At 28.1% G+C, this 21605-nt stretch overlaps 2 protein-coding genes across 2 annotated transcripts; both read left to right on the top strand.

The window, feature by feature from the left end:
- Positions 1-12238: 12238 nt before the first annotated feature.
- LOC113871491 lies at positions 12239-12696 on the top strand. Its single transcript, XM_027508588.1, has 2 exons — positions 12239-12502; positions 12589-12696. The coding sequence occupies exons 1-2, from the start codon at positions 12239-12241 to the stop codon at positions 12694-12696; spliced, it is 372 nt and encodes a 123-aa protein (XP_027364389.1).
- Positions 12697-14214: 1518 nt separating this feature from the next.
- On the top strand, positions 14215-21200 carry LOC113872480 (perakine reductase-like). The gene is made up of 7 exons (XM_027510067.1): positions 14215-14275; positions 14730-14900; positions 15258-15461; positions 15681-15853; positions 16163-16259; positions 16586-16739; positions 20753-21200. The coding sequence occupies exons 1-7, from the start codon at positions 14216-14218 to the stop codon at positions 20941-20943; spliced, it is 1050 nt and encodes a 349-aa protein (XP_027365868.1). The 5' UTR covers position 14215; the 3' UTR covers positions 20944-21200.
- The last annotated feature ends 405 nt before the right edge of the window (positions 21201-21605 follow it).

Consider the following 21605-nt stretch of genomic DNA (forward strand, 5'->3'; position numbering starts at 1 on the left):
TATCTACTTAAACTCATTGTTTTTGTTACCTGTTGCACCAATTCAACCTCTAATAAGCACATTTTTCAGCATTTCTATTCACTCTTGTCATTTTCCATATTGTCACACTCTGTTAGATTGCTGCTGAGTAACACTTACCAGAGTTAAATCTCAAAGTAACTACTATCTATCATTTCTTATATTGGGCATTTAGGTGCATAATCCTCATTTTGCAATTGCATAACACTATCTGTTCACTCTCATGCTCAAATGCATTCACTGATTGTGTGTACAATTTCTGAAGCATGAATACTCACTTTGAACCTTCATCCACATGCTTAGCCTAGTTATTTTTGAAATCTGGTGCATAATACTTGTCAGGACTAGGTTCTAGAGTGATTATTGTGTGCCATGATCATCATTTTGCCATGTTCTTTACTGCATATGTATAGCATATCTGCCACCACACATGCAGCAGCTATTCTACACATTATTTCTTGTTAAGTCTGCCTTTTTGAACTGATATGCTTTAACCTTTCTGCATAAATTGTTGTTGTCCTATATCCAGAGTAGTTACTGTCATTCTGCATAGTGAACACTTTGGTAGCACAACACCTCGCAGTGCACACTCTGACATCACTTAAACTGTGAATCTGCTAAGTCAAATTTAATACTTGTACCTGCCTCTTTCTATAACCAACTCACTATTTCTCTTTATTTTCTAGCAGCAACATGGCCAATACACCTAGGAAGACCACCCCTAGAACCAAGAGAGCCAGAATTGCTGGAGCTTCATCATCTAGACCCCCTCCTGCACAGGACCCGAGGTTTCGATCATTAGCCCATGAAGAATATTTCAGAACCAACATCCTGCGAAGGCAGATAGTGCATGATCATAATTTTAAGATCAAGGAGGGCACATACACTCAATTTCAGGAGGAAATTCAAAGAAGGAGCTGAGATCTGTTTACCACTTGTGCTGGAAATGGGTGAAAGAAGATCACCCAAGAATTTTATGCTAATGCAATGAGGGTGAAAGGAGACCAGCTGGCCCTCAGACACACCATGGTGTGAGGTGTGGAAATTGATTTTTCTCCATCCAACATTTAGAGGGTTCTGAACATACCTCCAGTGGAGAGGAGAGCTGGATAGCTTGATTTTACCACATTCAGCTATCTAGAAGAGAAGGACTACAAGCCTATACTCCAAACCATCTGTAAACCAGGAAAAAATTGGAAGTTTGACATGCAGCTCATGCCAAAGAATCTGACCACCAAACACCTCCTTCCACCAGCCAAGATGTGGAGCATCTTCTTGCTGAGCTCCTTCATGCCAATACGTCATTCCTCTACATTGGCTGTCAAAAGAGCTGAGCTTATATATGCTCACCCTCTGTATTGTTTCTCGTAGAGCACATGTATAACTGCATTATCTTGTATCCTAAATATTATAATTTTATGAAAATAATATTAATTTCAAAATAAATCTTCTTTTACTAAACTAAATCTTAATCAACCAATTTCGTAATTTGTAGATAAAATTACGTGGCTTTGAGTTCCCTATTGCACCTGGGGATACGTAGGAGCGGGAGCCAGACCCGTCAAGTCAAAATGATTTTCAAAATAATTTGTTTTAGGTATCCATTAACATTTTAACAAATAATTTGTCTTCTTTTAAAATAAATAATAAAAATAATCATTGTTTAGGGATTAAATAAATATTTTTTAAAATTAAAATAAATTTACACAATTAATTAAGGTAACCATTTTTTAAATGGACGTGGTAGGGTGCTAATACCTTCCCTACACGTAAATGACTCCTGAACTCATTTTTTGTTTCAAAGATGGTATTATTTTAAAGTTTTTTCCAAGATTTTCTTAAAATAAACTTTGGTGGCGACTCCTTTGATTAATTTGAAAACTTTTTTTTTCGCTATACCGTTGCAACCGCCCGGTTGCGACAGATGGTGACTCCACTGGAGACAGTTTTAGAGAGTCAAGCCTTTAACAATTGATTGTACGAATTTGTGATTATTTTGTTTCTATTTGTTTAATACCTTTCTCTTTTCTTATTCATTTGAATTAATTGTATTATATGTCTTTTATTCGATAAATTACAGGAAAAAGGAAACTTTTTGGACCCCTTCTTACTTAGGCGAGAACATTGAAAAAAGCTTGAGAAACTACTATTTAATATTTTTGCCCAAGCGAGATAGTAGCTCGCTCAAGTGTGAGTTTGCCCACTGAAGTGAGAATGCACGAGTGTGAAAGGTATTTAAGAAACTTTCAGCTAGAAAACTTGCATTACAATCTAAGTTACCATTTTCTCTCATTTCTCTTTAAACTTTCACTTTCTTTCCTCGGAGATATCTCCTCTAAACTCCGAATATTCTTTGAATCTAGACTTGTACATTCAATCTAACTGACTCCAAATAAGATTTATGGAGCTTAGTTCTCCAATCTCTGTTCTTTTACCTTCACTTTTTATTTTCTCAAAAGTGCTATATTTTGTGATGTTTTAGGAAGGTTTCTGTTCTTTGAACGATATTCTCCATAAATCCCCTTCCAATACTTCATCTTAAGGTAAGGAGAGCTCTTTTTCGCCATTACATATAGTGTATATTTTCATGCTCATGAGATTATTGTCATGTATTCTTTATTATGTGTGAAAGGCATGTTTGAATGATATTTATCTGTTCTAGAAAATTGATGATATATGTTTGGTTGGTTTTGAATGGTTGTATTATGTATCATAATATATATAGCATGAACTTAGTCTAGAAGTGTTTTACTAAGCACAATCTTTTATCTAAATGATGAGAATGAGATGAAAGCAAGTGTATAATAAGTACAAAGTAATGAAAGAGATTAGTGTAAATAGTTACAAAGATACACTTGGGTATAGAGTTCAGAGATGATTAGAAAATTTGGAGAAAACATAGGGTGATGAACGACATTCACGTATGTGTACACACTCTTTCTGAAAGTAAATGCATCACATGATCTCACACTTGTTTCCTGACTAGATTTCTAACTATATCTTTGCTAAGGGGCCCGTTATTATATATGTTATATCCGTGTGCAAGGATTATCAGATAACTATTTACCTATCTGTGTAAGACCTCCTGAAGTGCTGGAGGCATTGAGAATACCTGTGATTACAGTGCACGAGAAGTGAGTATTTGAGAGAGAGAGAGAGAGAGAGAGAGAGAAATGTAGTGGTTTTGTGATTAAGTATGTATGTATTGTAGAAATTGCTTATGTATATGTTTTGATATTTGATGTGGCATGATTTTCCTTTAAATTGTGAACAAGTTTATGTTATAATATTTAATAGTGAAATTGCATTATATTTGATGGTGAGATATATGCCCATCCTTACTAAACATTTCAGAGAGTAAGGATGACTGAATCACAAGGAGGGATTAGACTAATAGATTACTATGTAAATTGTAGGATAAACTATGTATTTAATGAATATCAACGATTTTGTTATCTTAAATTTGTTGTAGACTGTGATAATGTATCAAGTAATGTTTGTACTTTGGAAATGAATCTAAACTATAGTGTGCCTGTAGACTTTTCTGTAAATAATAGGATTCTCCACACCCTAAGTATACATGTTTATAGAGAGACAGTCAGGACTCCAACATTTGCGAATTATTTATATACTTTCCTGAATCATGATCTCTTTAGAAGACCGACCCAGTTGACTATTGAGTGAGTAACAGATGTTGAGGTCGAGACTGATTCTAAAGATCTTGAAGAGTTGAGATAGAGCTGACATGAATATAACGACTAGGACTGAGTCTTCAGTGATTTGTGTGTGGATAGAAACTGCTCTTAAAACTTAGTTTATTTTAACATTGTAATTATGTATTCTAAGTCCTAATATATTTTAATAATAATTTGTAAATATTGAACTCATATATGTAATGAAATTTAGTTATGTAAATTTAATTGTTATGATACAATTTACATTTCGTTATTCCTGACACTTTTGTAATTTTTCACGAATAAACTTATCAACAGAAAAATTTTAATTTTATCACTTCTTTTACAATAAATTTATTTTATTTTTTTTACCTTATTATAAATAATATGTACATTTTCAAATAAAAAGTTAAGAGTGTTGCACTTCTTATCTTTCAAGAATCAAATTAAAAGTTTACGTAATAAAGAAAAGTCAATAATATTATAAATAACACAATTACTAATTAAAAAAATAAGTCACATTGAGGAGCTGATTTTAATAATTTTTTTTATAGATTAAATTGAAGGACTCTTCATCTATTAGATATTAAAATGAACATAGAACACATATTTAATGATTAATTTTAATATTCAAAAACTAAATTGAGTCCCTTTTCGTTTCTCTTAAACTGGATTAAAATTTTACTCACTGAAAAAATAAAAGTCAAACAATATAATAAATAACATAATTACCAATTAAGAAAAGATGAGTCGCAATAAAATGACAAGTTTATTATTTTTAAGTAAAAAATATTTAATCATAATATTATTTATATACTAATTAATAACATTTATTTTAAAATAATAAATACTAATAATTAATATCATGTTTAGTGCCTTATCTTGGTCTGACCTTAGGATTAAGGGTGGGGATTTGCAATTGGCAATGGTAGGGTTTAGTTGTATTTAGTTACTGAAATCCAAAACCAAAGCAAACTGACTATATTAAGGGCTGTTTCCTTTCAGAAAATATTTCCTGTTTCTATTTTTTATTTTTATTTTTTGGGAGTTTTCATTGTCAAATTTTTAAGATTTAAACCATGTGTTTAGTTTGGCTTTTTATTTTCTGTTTTTAAAAAATATTAAAAATGCAATTGATTTAACTATTTCTTACAATGGATTTATACATTTTTATATAAAGTATAAAAATTAACCATTGATATATTATTAATAAACAATTTTCAAAATAAAAAAATTTACAATACATATATCTTTACTAATGCCAATTTTATTACACTGTTTATTTAACAAGTTTAAATATTTTTATTATTGCGTCTTAAGACTCAAAAATAATAAAAACATAATACAAATATAACTATGATTTAGACCCATGCACACATTTTTTTAATATAAATTATTAATCTTGTATATATTAAAATTTTATACTCTTATTAATTTTATCTTATTTAATTGATTATTCTAATAATGCGTATGTGTATTCCTATGTTTCAAACTTTATTATTAAAATATAAATATATAAAATTTTTAAAATAGTAACTACACGTGTAATAGTAAAAAAAATAAAAAAACAAACTATAAATATAAATTTTTTAAATTTATTTATTTATTAATTTATATAAATAAAATATATAAATTATTGTCGAAGGCATAAGCAATTAAACTTTCTCTTCAGTTTGTCTGTACCATAGTTTACTCTAATTTTATTGAACAATTTATTATTTATATATTCACAAATTAGATGTAAACTCTTATAATTATTTTTTACCCATTCATAAATTACTCAATGAAAACTTTTGTATTTTGGGTAGTCCATTTCATGACTTCTTTCTTCTCACTTTTTCCTCCCATTTTGTCCTAATAACTTTATATCAAGTAAACATATAAAAATATGAATTGCCATTAATTGATTTTGAAATAAATATGCTAAATAAATAAATAAATAAATTATAAGAAAAGTGATAATTTATTATTAAGACAACATGTTTCAAATTTTTTTCCAGCATAGTTTTGCTAATATTGAAAATAATTTTCTTGATTTCTTTCAATTTTTATTAACTATGCATTTTATATAATGATCAATCAACACAATTATTATTTTTGTAAGACTCATGTGCAAATGATAACATCCATATTATACCAAAATTGAATATTAGTTCAGGGGTGAGAATGTCATCAAAATTATACAAAAATAAAAAATCATATATCAAAAATAATAATGCCCATAAGAATTTTAACGACAAAAATTATATAAAAATTGAAAAAAAAGAATAGAGAAAAAAAAATACATGCATAACCTTACAAGAACGATGAAAGTAAGAAACTATCAATGTATTTCAACAAAAATAAAAATAAATTTATGGGACAAAAGGAAGAGGCAAGAGGAGGATAATGATGAACAAATTTAAAGAAAAAATAGGAGAAAAAAGAAGAAGAAAATTACCTATAACAACTAAAATCTGAGCAAGAAAGACACGAAAAAGTTCATAGTTGAGTGAAAAATACAAAGCGAGTGAATATAAAATGGTATAATTAAAATAGATGATATTTACAATGATTACACCGAATTTTTATTATTCTTGTTTTCAAGTATTTCCATTTTTAACAAAAATGTTGAAAACAAATTTTTTTCATTTTTAAATTTGGGCCAGATTTTGAAAATGTTTTGAAGAAAAATAATTTCTAAAACCCAACTAAATAAAGATCTTAATTTTTAGGTCAATTTTCACCATCTAATCATCGAGTAACTATGTGCGGGGAATCGAGTGATTTAAGCTGTTTTAACCTCCGATTCGCAACCTTTTTTCGTCTTCTTGTGCTCGTTTTTTGTAGGAACATTTTTGGCTAACCTTCCTTTGAGAATGGGAGGGAACATGAACGATTGTCATTTGCTAGTGAAAGCATTCACTTGGAAGCACAAACGGTGGAGCATGCATGATAGGAATGTCTCTGAACACAAATATCTTTCTGCTTACACCATGATTCTCTTCGTCTCATCTTCGTCTCTTTCCCTGTCGCAAGCTTAGTAACAAAATAAAGGTGATAAAAAGTCCCTCTGTTGACTCTTGCACCTTACACACATTTTAATAAAAATAAAGTAACTCTTTTTACATATAAATATGTTAGAATTATTATTGAAAAATTAGGGGTTTTAGTGTTCTTTAAGGTCAGAACAGATATAATCGACTTTTTTGCCCTTTTAAGGTTAATTTTAAAAGAAATTATCTACATAAAGTTTCATGGGAACAAATTCCCGGTCTGGGGTCGTGATTCACGTGGCAAGAGAATCATCTCTCTTCTGGACGACACAAGTGCTGACATGTCAAAATATGAGAGTGTCGTCTCCTAATGGGACGATACTCACCAGATCGCGCCACGTGTCATGCCACGAACTAATGTCGTCTTATTTGGGATGATTTTAGTAGTGCTCACTACAGAGCCGATTTTACTGCGACCCGTGGATAAAAATTTTGATACATTCTTTTATCCAAGTTAGAATCTGTATAAATATGACCATGGAGCTCGGTAAAAAATTGCATTGGCTTGGTAAGAGATAGGAAGTGTGCAGTAGGGATAGAAATCACAATTATAGCTCAATCAGGTTAGATTTTAAGCATTACAAATATATAATTTATTTTTAATAGTTATTAAGAATTTTTACTTTGCATAATAATATTTAAAATGCATCAGCAGGTGGTCTAATACCAAGCAAATCTTCCACAATTTGTGTCTTATCACCTTCTACAGCTGCAATCATTGCCTTTCCATCTATACGAAGCCCTGTCTGAATAGCAATGTCCTGAAGAGTTATAGTATACTCTCCAGGAGGCATGTGGAAGGTATATGTGTCTCTGACCTCCATCTTTCAACCAAGGCTGTAATAAGATGTCGATTAATAGGAAAGCATGTCAACTGAGCAACTCCAGCAAATCCAGCTAAGGTTAGATGAGGAAGTATCTCCACGGGAACTCCTTCCATGTCAGCCGGTATAAAGTGACTCATTCTCACCTTTAAAATTGGGTGCTCACGTCCATCCCAAATATGCTCCGATAGGTGAACAAACTGATACCTCAATAATGAACGATCCTCTGGGCCAGGATTTCAAACCCTACTCTGCGATGAAGATGATGCCATCTGAAATAAAATTTGTCAACTTCAACTGAAATTATGTACATTAAAATGAATAGATTAAATAAACATATAAGTTTATCATCTTATTTTTCATTACTACCTAATTTTTATTACAATTATTTAACTATAACAATAACAAAATTTCAAATTAACATAAAAAACTCTTTCATTTAATTATTATATTAAATAATTTTTAACAATTTAAAAACTTTTAAATATTAATTTACAATTATAATAAATAGCTATAAATGTAATTACATGCACTCAATTAAGTCTGATCAACAATTTTTTATTTACTCTAAATTTTAAAAACTAATTATTATTCTTACTACATCTAATATTTTTTTGTCACAAATTCTTTATTATATCTTAATTTATCATCAAAATATAAAAAATTATTATTTCTTTAGGGTCGTATAAAATTTTGCCCATTCTACTGCATTTCATATACTTTTTTTCTCATTACTATGTTTTTTATTTCTTTTTTCTGAACTGTATATCTTAATATCAAATTTTCTTTCCTCTTAACAATTAATTACTATAACAATTTAGGGTTTAGGGTTTATAACAATTTATCTTAATATCTTATAATTAAAATATATTATTGAATTACTAAAATTTAAATTTAATACATTCTTTAAATAACAAATTATAAATATTTAATATTATATTATACAATTTTTAATACCATTTATTTAAAATTTTAAATCATAAACTTTTAAGTAGATATGTAATGTTTTAAATATATTTGATGATATACTTATTATATTATTTATTGCTATTTTTTAATAAACTTATTTTTTAAAATATATTTATAATATAACTGTATATGCTATTTTTATCAATAGTTTTAATAAAAATATTGTGTTTACACAAATTCAAAAACTAAATATTATTTTTACTACTAACGTTATTTTTTGTGTCAACAAATTTTTTTATATATCAATCTACCATGCAAAGAACAAAATTCTTAATTTCTCTTACATTCATTATTTAATATTTTTACTGCATGTGAATATATATTTTTTCATTATCATGTTTTTTATTTTTTTTAACTATATTTATTTATATATATTTTTCTTTCCTCTTAATTTATCTATTTATTACAATCAAAATTTTTCTTGTTATTTAATAATTAAACACATATTATGGATTACTATAATTTATATTTAATACATTTTTAAACAACTAATTATAAAGCAATAACAATTATATTATACAATTTTTTATAGCACTATCTAAAATTTTAGCTAACAAAATACATAAATTAATTTTTTAAATATTTTAAAACAAAAAATTAATTGTGCACCTGTGTTAGACTGAACACAATATATATTCTCTTCTTCAGGAACTCCACTGACCACCACCAACCGTTACCCACTCACCCAAAAAATGCCCTGCACCATAATTTCAATGTAAAATGCAACCAATCTCATATTTAAAAACTAAACTATATTCGATTTATTATTTTCTTTACCTTATAATAATTTTTTCTTCCAATTTCTGAAAGCTCAGACTAAAAAACGTAGGCAATGCTATGGTTTTTTTCCCAGGACCCTTTCTCCCTTTCTGCAACTGAAACGCTAACGGAGAAGAATAAAGGAGGAAGAAGGAGCCGCGCCCAAACGGTCAAACTGCACCGCCACGTGGACCAATCACGGTTGTGTCGTCCCTGACGCAGGCGACACTGAAGACGGCTCTGTACCAGCCGACACTGAAGACGGCTCTGGAGTAACCGACACTGAAAACGCCTATCAATCAGCCGACACTCCTAAGATTTACACATGTGTCTCCTTTTCTTCCCCATCTGTTGATTGTTTTTGAATTTTTTTTTTTCGTTTAATTAGTGTCGTCCAGAAGAGGGACGACTCTCTTGCCACGTGAATTTTTCAACCCCAGAACGGGAATTTGTTCTCATGAAACCATATTTAGATAATTTTTTTTTTATAAAATTAACCCTATAATTATAGGGCAAAAAAGCCGATATAATCGGTTAAGAAAATTACAACTTCTTCCAACCGAATCAACCCCTTTAAATTTGAACATTAAATTTGAATTGACTTGTCCAGCCCACCAAGTTAGCATTTTTGAGCCTTTAGTTTGTGTAGTTGGGCCTTCGATTCTTGCCTATCCCAACCTAGGATAGTAATATGCATGACATGATTAGTAAGTCACGTTTCTTGCACACTAATTTTCTTTTTTAAACTTTCCGTAGTGTTAACTTCAGTATCAAGACCTTACTTTAATTATATTTTTTTAATAAATTTAATTAAATTTTTAACCTCTAAAAGTATCAGACTTTTTAGTCTTATATTAAACAAAAATACATGATTTTAGCCCATTAGAGATAAAAATCACATACTTTTAAATTTTTCTAGGATTAAAAATAAATAATTTTTTTATAGAAAATAAAGTAAATAAAAAAACATTTTCGGCTTTTTTGCCCTTATAGGGTTAATTTTAAAAAACAATTATCTAAATATGGTTTCATGAGAACAAATTCCCGGTCTGGGGTTAGAAAATCCACGTGGCAAGAGAGTCGTCCCTCTTCTGGACGACACTAATTAAACGAAAAAAAATTAAAATAATTCAAAAACAATCAACGGATGGGGAAGAAAAGGAGACACGTGTGTAAATCTTAGGAGTGTCGGCTAATTGATAGGCGTCTTCAGTGTCGGCTACTCCAGAGCCGTCTTCAGTGTCGGCTGGTATAGAGCCGTCTTCAGTGTCGGCTACTCCAGAGCCGACTTTAGTGTCGCCTGCATCAGGGACAACACAACCGTGATTGGTCCACGTGGCGATGCAATTTGACCGTTTCGGTGCGGTTCCTTCTTCCTCCTTTCTTCTTCTCCGTTAGGTTTCAGTTGCAGAAAGGGAGAAAGGGTCCTAGGAAGAAAACCATAGCATTGCTTACGTTTTTGGGTCTGAGCTTTCAGAAATTGGAAGAAAAAATTATTATAAGGTAAAGGAAATAATAAATCGAATATAGTTTAGTTTTTAAATATGAGATTGGTTGCATTTTACATTGAGATTATGGTGCAGGGCATTTTTTGGGTGAGTGGGTAACAGTCGGTGGTGGTCAGTGGAGTTCCTGAAGAAGAGAATATATATTGTGTTCAGTCTAACACAGGTGCACAATTAATTTTTTGTTTTAAAATATTTAAAAAACTAATTTCTGTATTTTGTTAGCTAACATTTTAGATAGTGCTATGAAAAATTGTATAATATAATTGTTATTGCTTTATAATTAGTTGTTTAAAAATGTATTAAATATAAATTATAGTAATCCATAATATGTGTTTAATTATTAAATAACAAGAAAAATTTTGATTGTAATAAATAGATAAATTAAAAGGAAAGAAAAATACATATAAATAAATATAGTTAAAAAAAAAAAAAAAAACATGATAATGAAAAAATATATATTCACATGCAGTAAAAATATTAAATAATGAATGTAAGAAAAATTAAGAATTTTGTTCTTTGCATGGTAGATTGATATATAAAAAAATTTGTTGACACAAAAAGTAACGTTAGTAGTAAAAATAATATTTAGTTTTTGAATATGTGTAAACACAATATTTTTATTAAAACTATTGATAAAAATAACATATACAGTTATATTATAAATATATTTTAAAAAATAAGTTTATTAAAAAATAGCAATAAATAATATAATAAGTATATTATCAAATATATTTAAAACATTACATATCTACTTGAAAGTTTATGATTTAAAATTTTAAATAAATGGTATTAAAAATTGTATAATATAATATTAAATATTTATAATTTGTTAGTTAAAGAATGTATTAAATTTAAATTTTAGTAAGTCAATAATATATTTTAATTATAAGATATTAAGATAAATTGTTATAGTAATTAATTGTTAAATTAAGAGGAAAGAAAATTTGATATTAAGATATACAGTTCAGAAAAAAGAAATAAAAAACATAGTAATGAGAGAAAAGCATATGAAATGAAGTAGAATGGGCAAAATTTTATACGACCCTAAAGAAATAATAAATTTTTATATTTTGATGATAAATTAAGATATAATAAAGAATTTGTGACAAAAAAATATTAGATGTAGTAAGAATAATAATTAGTTTTTAAAATTTAGAGTAAATAAAAAATTGTTGATCAGACTTAATTGAGTGCATGTAATTACATTTATAGCTATTTATTATAATTGTAAATTAATATTTAAAAGTTTTTAAATTGTTAAAAATTATTTAATATAATAATTAAATGAAAGAGTTTTTTATGTTAATTTGAAATTTTGTTATTGTTATAGTTAAATAATTGTAATAAAAATTAGGTAGTAATGAAAAATAAGATGATAAACTTATATGTTTATTTAATCTATTCATTTTAATGTACATAATTTTAGTTGAAGTTGACAAATTTTATTTCAGATGACATCATCTTTATCGCAGAGTAGGGTTTTAAATCCTGATCTGGAGGATCGTTCATTATTGAGGTATCAGTCTATTCACGTATCAGAGCATATTTGGGATGGACGTGAGCACCCAGTTTTAAAGGTGAGAAGGAGTCACTTCATACCGGCTGACATGGAAGGGGTTCCAGTGGAGATACTTCCTCATCTAATCTTAGCTGGATTTGTTGGAGTAGCTCAGTTGACATGCTTTCCTATTGATCGACATCTTATTACAGCCTTGGTTGAAAGATGGAGGCCAGAGACACATATACCTTCCATATGCCTCCTGGAGAGTGTACTATAACTCTTCAGGACATTGCTATTCAGACAGGGTTTCGTATAGATGGAAAGGTAATGATTGCAGCTGTAGGAGGTGATAAGACACAAATTGTAGAAGATTTGCTTGGTATTAGACCACCTGCTGATGCATTTTAAATATTATTATGCAAAGTAAAAATTCTTAATAACCGTTAAAAATAAATTATATATTTGTAATGCTTAAAATCTAACCTAATTGAGCTATAATTGTGATTTCTATCCCTGCTGCACACTTCCTATCTCTTATCAAGCCAATGCAATTTTTTGCCGAGCTCCATGATCATATTTATACATATTCTAACTTGGATAAAAGAATGTATCAAATTTTTTATCCACAGGTCGCAGTAAAATCGGCTTTGCAGTGAGCACTACTAAAATCGTCCCAAATAAGACGACACTAGTTCGTGGCATGACACGTGGCGCGATCTGGTGAGTATCATCCCATTAGGAGACGACACTCTCATATTTCGACACGTCAGCACTTGTGTCATCCAGAAGAGAGACGATTCTCTTGCTACGTGGATCGCGACCCCAGACCGGGAATTTGTTCTCATGAAACCTTATTTAGATAATTTCTTTTAAAATTAACTCTAAAAGGGCAAAAAAGCCGACATTTTCATGTACTCGTTACTCATTTAAGCCTTTATTAATCATAAAAATATCAATATTATTTAATAAATTATAGTTTTTTTTTAACTTTTTCATCAAATCATATTAGTGGCAAAAAAATTTAACCTTTTTTTTATATTTTTATTTTTTCTTTCAATCTTAATAACAATAAAAGTTATCTAATTTTTTTTTATTTCTATTTTTTTATATTATTTTCTTGTTTCTTTTAATTGCCTTTCGCCGCACTACAGTGTAAGTGAAATTACTCTTTCAATGGTAAGTTTTAAAAAATGTTGTTAGTTTAATAAATTAAAAGATGTAATTTGGTTCAAAAGTTAGTTGAAGAGAATATCCAAAATTAGGAAGAAAGCCGAAAAATGATATTTATATATTTTTAAAAGATTAAATTACATGCTTGCCTTAAAATTTATTTTAACCATGGTGATTTTCTAAATGAAAAAAGTATTTTTTTTTTAATCAACTCTCTTCTTTAAGCCTTACTTTTCATATAAGAAACTTTATTTGTTTTCCACCGTTATTTATTTTAAGATTGAGAATATTTACTCTCAATTCTGTTTCTGGCAAAATTAGAATCGATTTTGAAGGATGTGATAATTTATCGATACCGTCCAACTTGCTTTGGATTTTGTGAATGAAACTACAGTCGTTAATTAGATATGCAAAAACGATTTTGTTCGTCGGAATGGATATTCAAACAACCTGAAATTTTGTCGTATATTAATTGCCTCAACATTGCTATCTTTGTTACATTCTTTGTTTACGTTCGGCTGATAGCAATTTTTTTATTGAAAATAAAAACAGTTAAAAATAGACAAAGTAAGTAGTGTGTTTGTCTTGAGAAAAAACAAAATACTGGTCCTTCTTTTACATGACTTTTAAGGATGGATGGGACCCATGCTTGTGTTGTGTCACCATTGAATTTGACAACGACTTATCTTTAAGTATTGAACACTTGATCATGGCATCTTCATTTATCTGCACCAAGGCAAGCCCTTGAGCATTGAAAATGGAGAAGACCACCCAAGTTCATGTCCCAACAGTTAAATTGGGTACTCAAGGCTTAAAGGTAAGCATCCACTTTTCTTTCTTTCTTTCTTATATTTGTTTCATGTGATTTCACCACCGGATCGAAAAAAATGATAAGATAAGATGAATATATGACCGACAAGAAAAACATAGTATTGTAAATTATTTAATGAGTAATATGACTATTTTTAATACCATCCCCATCAAAATCTTTGATTTCTGCTTCATTGTGGCCAATCCCAGCCGTTGTTTCATCAACTCTAGAATAATTTTGCATTGAAAATTTTATTCTCATTTTCATACTCATGTAAATATTAAACATTTTGCTTTTGTTGATCTATTATGGGTACCAACATACATTTTTGTTAAAAAAATTTTATGGGTATCATACATTGAATTTTGGAATTTTTGACAATGTGTTCCACTTCTCCATTGAAAAAACCTTTATTGTGATTATGATGATAACATTTCTTGCATATAACCCTTTTGTGTAGGTTTCTAGGTTGGGATTTGGATGTGCAGGTCTATCTGGATTTTATAATGCACCACTCTCACATGAAGAGGGATGCTCTATTATTCAGGAAGCATTCCATAAGGGAATTACATTTTTTGATACTTCAGATGCTTATGGAGACAATCATTATAGTGAATTCATGGTTGGCAAGGTACCATAATATCCAACCATACTTGATTTTGTTCACAAAAAAATAACTATACTTGATATATTTTTTCTTTTATTTTCATTCTAGCATCCAAAAATACAATATCAATTGTATTAATTGCAAATATAGTTTCATTAGCTTGGTTAAAGATGCATTAACAACTGATTGACAGAAATACTAGTGTGCTCCATCCATATAGTAAAAAGTTTCAATGACATGAACTGAGTATCAAGAATTTTATTATAAATTTACTTAATTAAATATTTGTTTAATTTAGCCAGAGTTAGGGGAAATAAAATGCTGGAATTTTATTTGACATGTACTAACAGATTTTGATCTTTGCATTGTATATATCATTAGGCCTTAAAAGAACTTCCTCGTGAAAAAATTCAGTTGGCTACAAAATTTGGCTTCTTTAAAAGTGATGAGATCCCTATTGGAGTGAAAGGTACTCCTGAATATGTGCGAGAATGCTGTGAAGCTAGTCTTAAGCGCCTTGATGTCAATTACATTGATTTGTACTATCAACATCGTGTTGACACTACTGTGCCAATTGAAGACACTGTAAGCTTTTAATGGCTCATTATATATACTTATATTTCTTAACTTATCATATTTATTTATATGTTTCTCGTTTAAATTTATGGATACAACTTAAGTATAATTTTTCAGATACTTTTAATTTTTTTAATTAAATATAGAATTTTATTTCAATAAACTGTGAACATTTGATGTTATCATAAATTATTGAAATAAAATTTTAATTTGACCTCTGAAATGAAGGTGGGGGAACTCAAAAAGCTTGTAGATGAGGGGAAGATAAGATATATTGGGCTATCAGAGGCTAATGCTGACACCATAAAGAGAGCACATGTGGTTCATCCTATTACTGCTTTGCAAATGGAGTATTCTTTATGGACTCGGGAAATTGAAGAAGAAATTGTTCCACTGTGCAGGTTTTTAAATGCAATAACAATTTTGTTATTTATGTAATTCGTTATAAAAGAAATGCTTAACATGTGTTTTTATTATAAGCTATTAAAAGTTATATAAATTATGAGAGTCTCATCACTAATTAATTTTACTCGTACTTATGTAATTTTTAATAAATTTAATACTTCTTTTGTTATAATCCATGGAGTTTCTAATTATTGTTTAATATGTAACTCATTGTCTCAGATATACATGCTTTTAAATTATAATATTCATTTTCAAAATAGTTGAAAATCATTGTACATTGTCTAAAGTAGGTTTATGTTTTACAGAGAACTAGGGATTGGAATAGTGGCATATAGCCCTCTTGGTCGCGGCTTTTTTGCAGGAAAGGCAGTGAAAGAGACTTTGCCTAGTGAGAGCATTTTGGTATGCAGCTAATGACAAGTTATGCAGTTTCAGTTTCAAATTTGCTTGAATCTTTTAGATCATACTATTGCGTGTTGCATGTTTTGGATAAATATTTTAATAAGTACTTATAAAAATAAAATAAAAGCATTAAGAGATGAAATGAATATTCTCTTATGATCTACAAGCAACTTTTGTATCTAAAAAGAGTTTGATTCATTTTAACTTGTTGATTGATTTTATATTCTTCGTTTATAAGTGTTTATTAAGAATCTAATATTATTATTTAAGTTCTATTCTTGCAATCATTATTGCCTATTGAAATTTGATCGATGTTTCTGTAACAGGCTACGCATCCCAGGTTTAGTAAGGAAAATTTAGAAAAGAACAAGCTTTTCTATAAACGGCTTGATGACTTGGCTTCAAATCATGCATGCACTCCTTCTCAGTTAGCCTTAGCATGGCTTCTCCATCAGGGCAATGACATCATTCCTATCCCAGGTAAGGTCTTTTTTCCACTTGGAAAACCATGTTCAACATTATGTGATGAGTTGGTTATTCTTACCAATCATATTTGTTCTCAAGAAGAGAGAGCAACACATTGAATGTATGAAAAAAAAATACTCATTGCATTATCTAATTAGTTCTGAGGTGACCGTATATATATATACGCAAAAGAAGAGGGAAAAAAAACTAATAACTAACCTATGGAAACTAACAACTATATGATGAAGTGATAGTCAATTTCAATATGTTTAGATATTTTCGTCAAATGAAGGGTTTGATGCAAGGTAAATTGCTCAGTGATTGTCACAGAACAATAAAGTTGGACAAAAAAGACTTCAAAATCTTTGAATAAGGGCATTAACCAAACAATCTCACTTATTGCACTAGCTAAAGCCATGTACTCAGCTTCTGTAGATGATCTATAACCACATTTTGTTTCTTTGATTTCCATGAAATTAAGGAGGAATCTTCTAGAAAAATACATAGGGCCGAACCAATTGAAGCTTTCAAACAACTAAGAACCCTGCATCCAGATGATGTTCTTGAGGCAGTAGTCATCATGAACTAAATTTATTTACTGCAGAGCATAAATCGTGTCTAGAGGCAATTAGATATTAAAGGCTGGCTTACAGTCTGCAAAACTTGTGTCATTGAGAAGAGAAAGATTATATTTTATTTAATTATTATTTACCAATAAAAAGTATTTGATATAAAAAAAATATTTAAAAAAGAGTTGTGATAGACATTTGGAACTAACAATAGCTACGTTTGAACATATTCTTTAGTTTTTGTGGCCCTTCAATGATTAAAGTGAATTATAGGTTGGCAATTATGATGTCATCTACAGACACCAATAGTCATTATTGCCCGATCCTTTTGTACAATGAGAGTAGTCACACTTTGAATGGGTTAATCCAATTGAAGTTAATGTTGCAGAAAATTTTGTGAACCGTTGCCTTGAAGATTGTCGCAATCTATGAACCGATTTTTTGAGTTCACAAACAAGGTTCTCCCCCTTAATGTGGTTTCCCAAAGGAGATTCATGTAAACTTCTTCTAACATCTCTTGGTTGAGGAAGACATTTATTGATGTCAAGTTGTAACAAATGCTTCTTCGACTACAAGTGTTAAAAGCATTCTCACAGTTGTTATTTTTGCAAATGGTGAAAAAGTGTCTTAAAAATCCACTCCTTTTAGCAGAGTGTTGCCCTTGGCACCTAGTCTACCTTTGAGTCTTTCCACTGTCCCATCCAATGGTGTGTTTGTCTTTTGGTGGAGATACGATTGTCCATTTGTTATTTCCATACTGCCACCCAGGAAATTTACCTGCTTGGTGATAGAACTTGCAACATTGCACATGATAAGAAATTAATTAATAATAAGTTTTAATTGAAAATTTGAAGCATTTAAACATCAATGAATTGGATTTCGATTGTAAGAAGGGTGTTCATGAATTGGATTTTTAAAAAATCAATCTAGATCTATTTAAAATCCAATTATATGGATTGGATTATAAACCAATCCATTTTAATTTTTCTAAAACCGGTTTAAATTTAGTTTTAAAATTTAGATTTGGTTTAAAATTGGTTTTAAACTGTTTTTACATATGGTAAAATATACCATAATTATTTTTTAATTATTATTAAATTATTATATTAAAATATTTAAATTTTATAATAAATAATATAACATTATATATATATATATATATATATATATATATATATATATTTGTTAAGCATCAACATTTATTAAAGATAAAATATAAATACAAAGAGTACTCTAACTCATTACATTAACAATACATGTCAAGAGAGTATTTACATATATTTTAATTTATTAATAATATTTTTTATTTTTATATTTTATTAAAGTAATAAATATTTAGATATATTCTATTTTTTATCATCTATCCATCACACAAATTAATTATATGAGTTGAATTTTAAACTATTTTATTTTATTTTTTTAATCGATTTAAAAATAGTTTTGAAATTTAAATTTAGTTTAAAATCAGTTTTAAATTTGATTTTTATTGAAACTAGTTTTAAATTTAGTTTTACGTTGAATTAGTTTTAAATCTAATTTTAAATTTAATTTTTAGCGTAAAATTAATTTTTAATATATTTGTGAATTATATTTTTAAGATAAAACTAATTTATTGTACAAAATGTTACATTAAATTAGTGCATTTCAAAAATATTTTAACAATATTTATTAATATATTATATTTTATAGAAGTATATAAAATATTTATTATTATTTTTAACTTATTTTTAATAAACGAAGTTTATAGTAAAAATTTAAATTTAAATTTATAAAAATAAAAATTAATAATATAAATAATAATAAAATTTTTATGTTATAATATTTTAAAAATTAAAAAATAAACATAAATATAAAAATAACAGTAGTAATTAATTTAAAATATTTGTTATATTTTAATATTTTTAATTATTTTAAATATTTTAATTATAAGAATTAAGATTAATAAAAAAATAGTAGTAGTAAAATGTAGTTACAATAAAATTTTATAAACTAATATAATGTCAAAATTTAATAAATAAAGATATAGGTTACTTTATATATATGGATTTGGATAACTAAAAAAAATTCAGTTTTAGAAAATGAATTTAAACACTAAACAAGTTACACAAATATAGTTAATAAAAAAATTAGTTTATTATGGATCTAAATTTTTAAAACTAATTTGACATTAGTTATGGATTAGATTTATAAAATTAGATTTTTTGAACACCTTAAGTAAGTGGGTCTGTTTTTTCAACCTAGTAGTCATATGCATAGTAACTCTAAATAGTAGGTATAAAGTAAGTATAAAGGATGAGACATATCTTTTTATATTAGTATAAGTTTAAAAAAAATTATATTTAATTTAAGTTATTTATTTAATTTATATCTAAAAGATTATAATTTATTATTCCATTGACCATTAAATACAAGTTAAATAAAAGATTCAAATTGAGTTTAAGAATTTTTAGACTTATACTAATATAATTTTTTTTATAAAATAAATTGTTCAATATTTTCAAATTAGTCTAACTTCGTACCTGTCTAGCTATTTTTCAATAAAAAAATTACATTATATAAATTCTTATCATTGACAATATTGTACTGATTAAAAAAAAAGTATTATGTTGCATTTTTATGTTATTGAAGTGTTTTAATCAATATTTTAAATTGTATAATAAATCTACTAAATATACTCGGTCATCTATCACATACTCCATCTATCTTATATTAGATGTCACTTAGAATAATTTTTATTTGTCACTTTAAGAATGCATTTTTTTCCAATAATACCCTTATTTATTAGGATTTATTTTTATCAATTAACTACTATAGTAACTTTACTATTACTTTAAAAATATTTCTCATCCTTTAGCTACTTCAATAGCTTTAGTTCTTTTAATAGGAGTGTTTTAATAAAATCAATTTATTTTACCATAATAAGTGATAAAACTAGACATTTTCTTTAAGATGTGTGTATTAATACCAAGTAATATTTATAATTAGGTGGAAGAAACATTTGATAATTAGAAATGTTAGCAACTATCTTCGTAATACAATCTCTAGTATTATTTAAAATTTATTAAATATCATAGAATTATATAAGTTTTACTTTTAATTTAATGATTTTCATAATTTTGAATAAATTTTAATTTATAACATAGAACGCGTAACACTTCTCATTTAAAAATATATCATGTATTGCGTATATTCATGCTCGTACCAACAACCGTTGAATGTAAATGATCTGAAATTCACTTATTTCTCTTCTAAATTACCATTAAATGAAACGAGGAAAAGCATGATACTACAACCCTTTTAAAACCTCTTTTTCATGAATTTAACCTTCTATGATCGAAATGCATAAAGTCTGTGTTGATTGATTGAACTATATACATTGTCAATATAACATATTGTAACATGAGAATGGATTGGTTCTAATGACAGAGTGTTCTATATCATATATTTCTTTGATACTAGGGACTACCAAAATTACGAACCTTGAAAACAACCTTAGCTCTTTGGCCGTTGAGCTTACTGATGAGGAATTGAAAGAGATTTGTGATGCAATTCCTGTTAACGAAGTTGCAGGGGCCCGAGAATTTGACATCTTATACAGATACAGTTGGCAGTTTTCAACTACTCCATCAAAGTATTCTATCCCTGATTAGTCAAACTATCCATGACTGTGGCAACTAGGATCAAAGTTGACATAATTAGTTATGAAGAGTAAGCAAAAGTAATATGATGTTACTCAAGTATTATTATTATTTTAATATGATGTTAATATTATTTTATTTATAATCATAATTTAAACAGAGGCCATAAATCACTTAGTTGTGAGACAAATTATATGTTTGTGTATGATAAAGATGTTTGGACACTAATTTCCTCTCTTACATGTTATACAATTATTGAATGGTATATTCTAGATTATGTTTTTCCTTAGTTTGGTAGAGCTTAGCACATTTCAAGACTTAACAATCTCTTCTATTATTTTAAGAGAGATTATTTTTTATTTCTCCACTGACAATATACTGGCACAAATATCATTACTATCCAATTGTCAACCATTATTAAGAGCTTAGTCAAATACACGTGTAGTTCGTTATACTTTTGAACTTTCTACATCTGCAATTTGGAGCGATAAGTAACACAAATGTTCTAATTGGACCTATTATCAAACTTTATACATTCATTGTAGTATTTTCTATAATCTGACTCATAAATTTTATGTTCAACTGATTTTTGAATATTGTAACTCTATTGCAAATAATACAATTTTTTTGTCTCTAACTAATTACCCAATTTGAACTCTATTAATCAATCCAAA

Source organism: Abrus precatorius, unplaced genomic scaffold (assembly GCF_003935025.1).
Source record: "Abrus precatorius isolate BTA unplaced genomic scaffold, Abrus_2018 Scaffold7, whole genome shotgun sequence".
In the NCBI taxonomy this organism is placed as follows: domain Eukaryota; kingdom Viridiplantae; phylum Streptophyta; class Magnoliopsida; order Fabales; family Fabaceae; genus Abrus; species Abrus precatorius.

Bases quoted from the DNA above. Each gene is read 5' to 3' on its own strand.
- LOC113872480 (XM_027510067.1), top strand. From the start codon at position 14,216: ATGGAGAAGACCACCCAAGTTCATGTCCCAACAGTTAAATTGGGTACT. The intron at 15,462-15,680 runs GTAAGCTTTTAA...TCTGAAATGAAG, and splicing joins CTGTGCCAATTGAAGACACT to GTGGGGGAACTCAAAAAGCT. The intron at 16,260-16,585 runs GTATGCAGCTAA...TTTCTGTAACAG, and splicing joins TGCCTAGTGAGAGCATTTTG to GCTACGCATCCCAGGTTTAG.
- LOC113871491 (XM_027508588.1), top strand. From the start codon at position 12,239: ATGACATCATCTTTATCGCAGAGTAGGGTTTTAAATCCTGATCTGGAG. The intron at 12,503-12,588 runs GTTGAAAGATGG...ATTGCTATTCAG, and splicing joins GACATCTTATTACAGCCTTG to ACAGGGTTTCGTATAGATGG.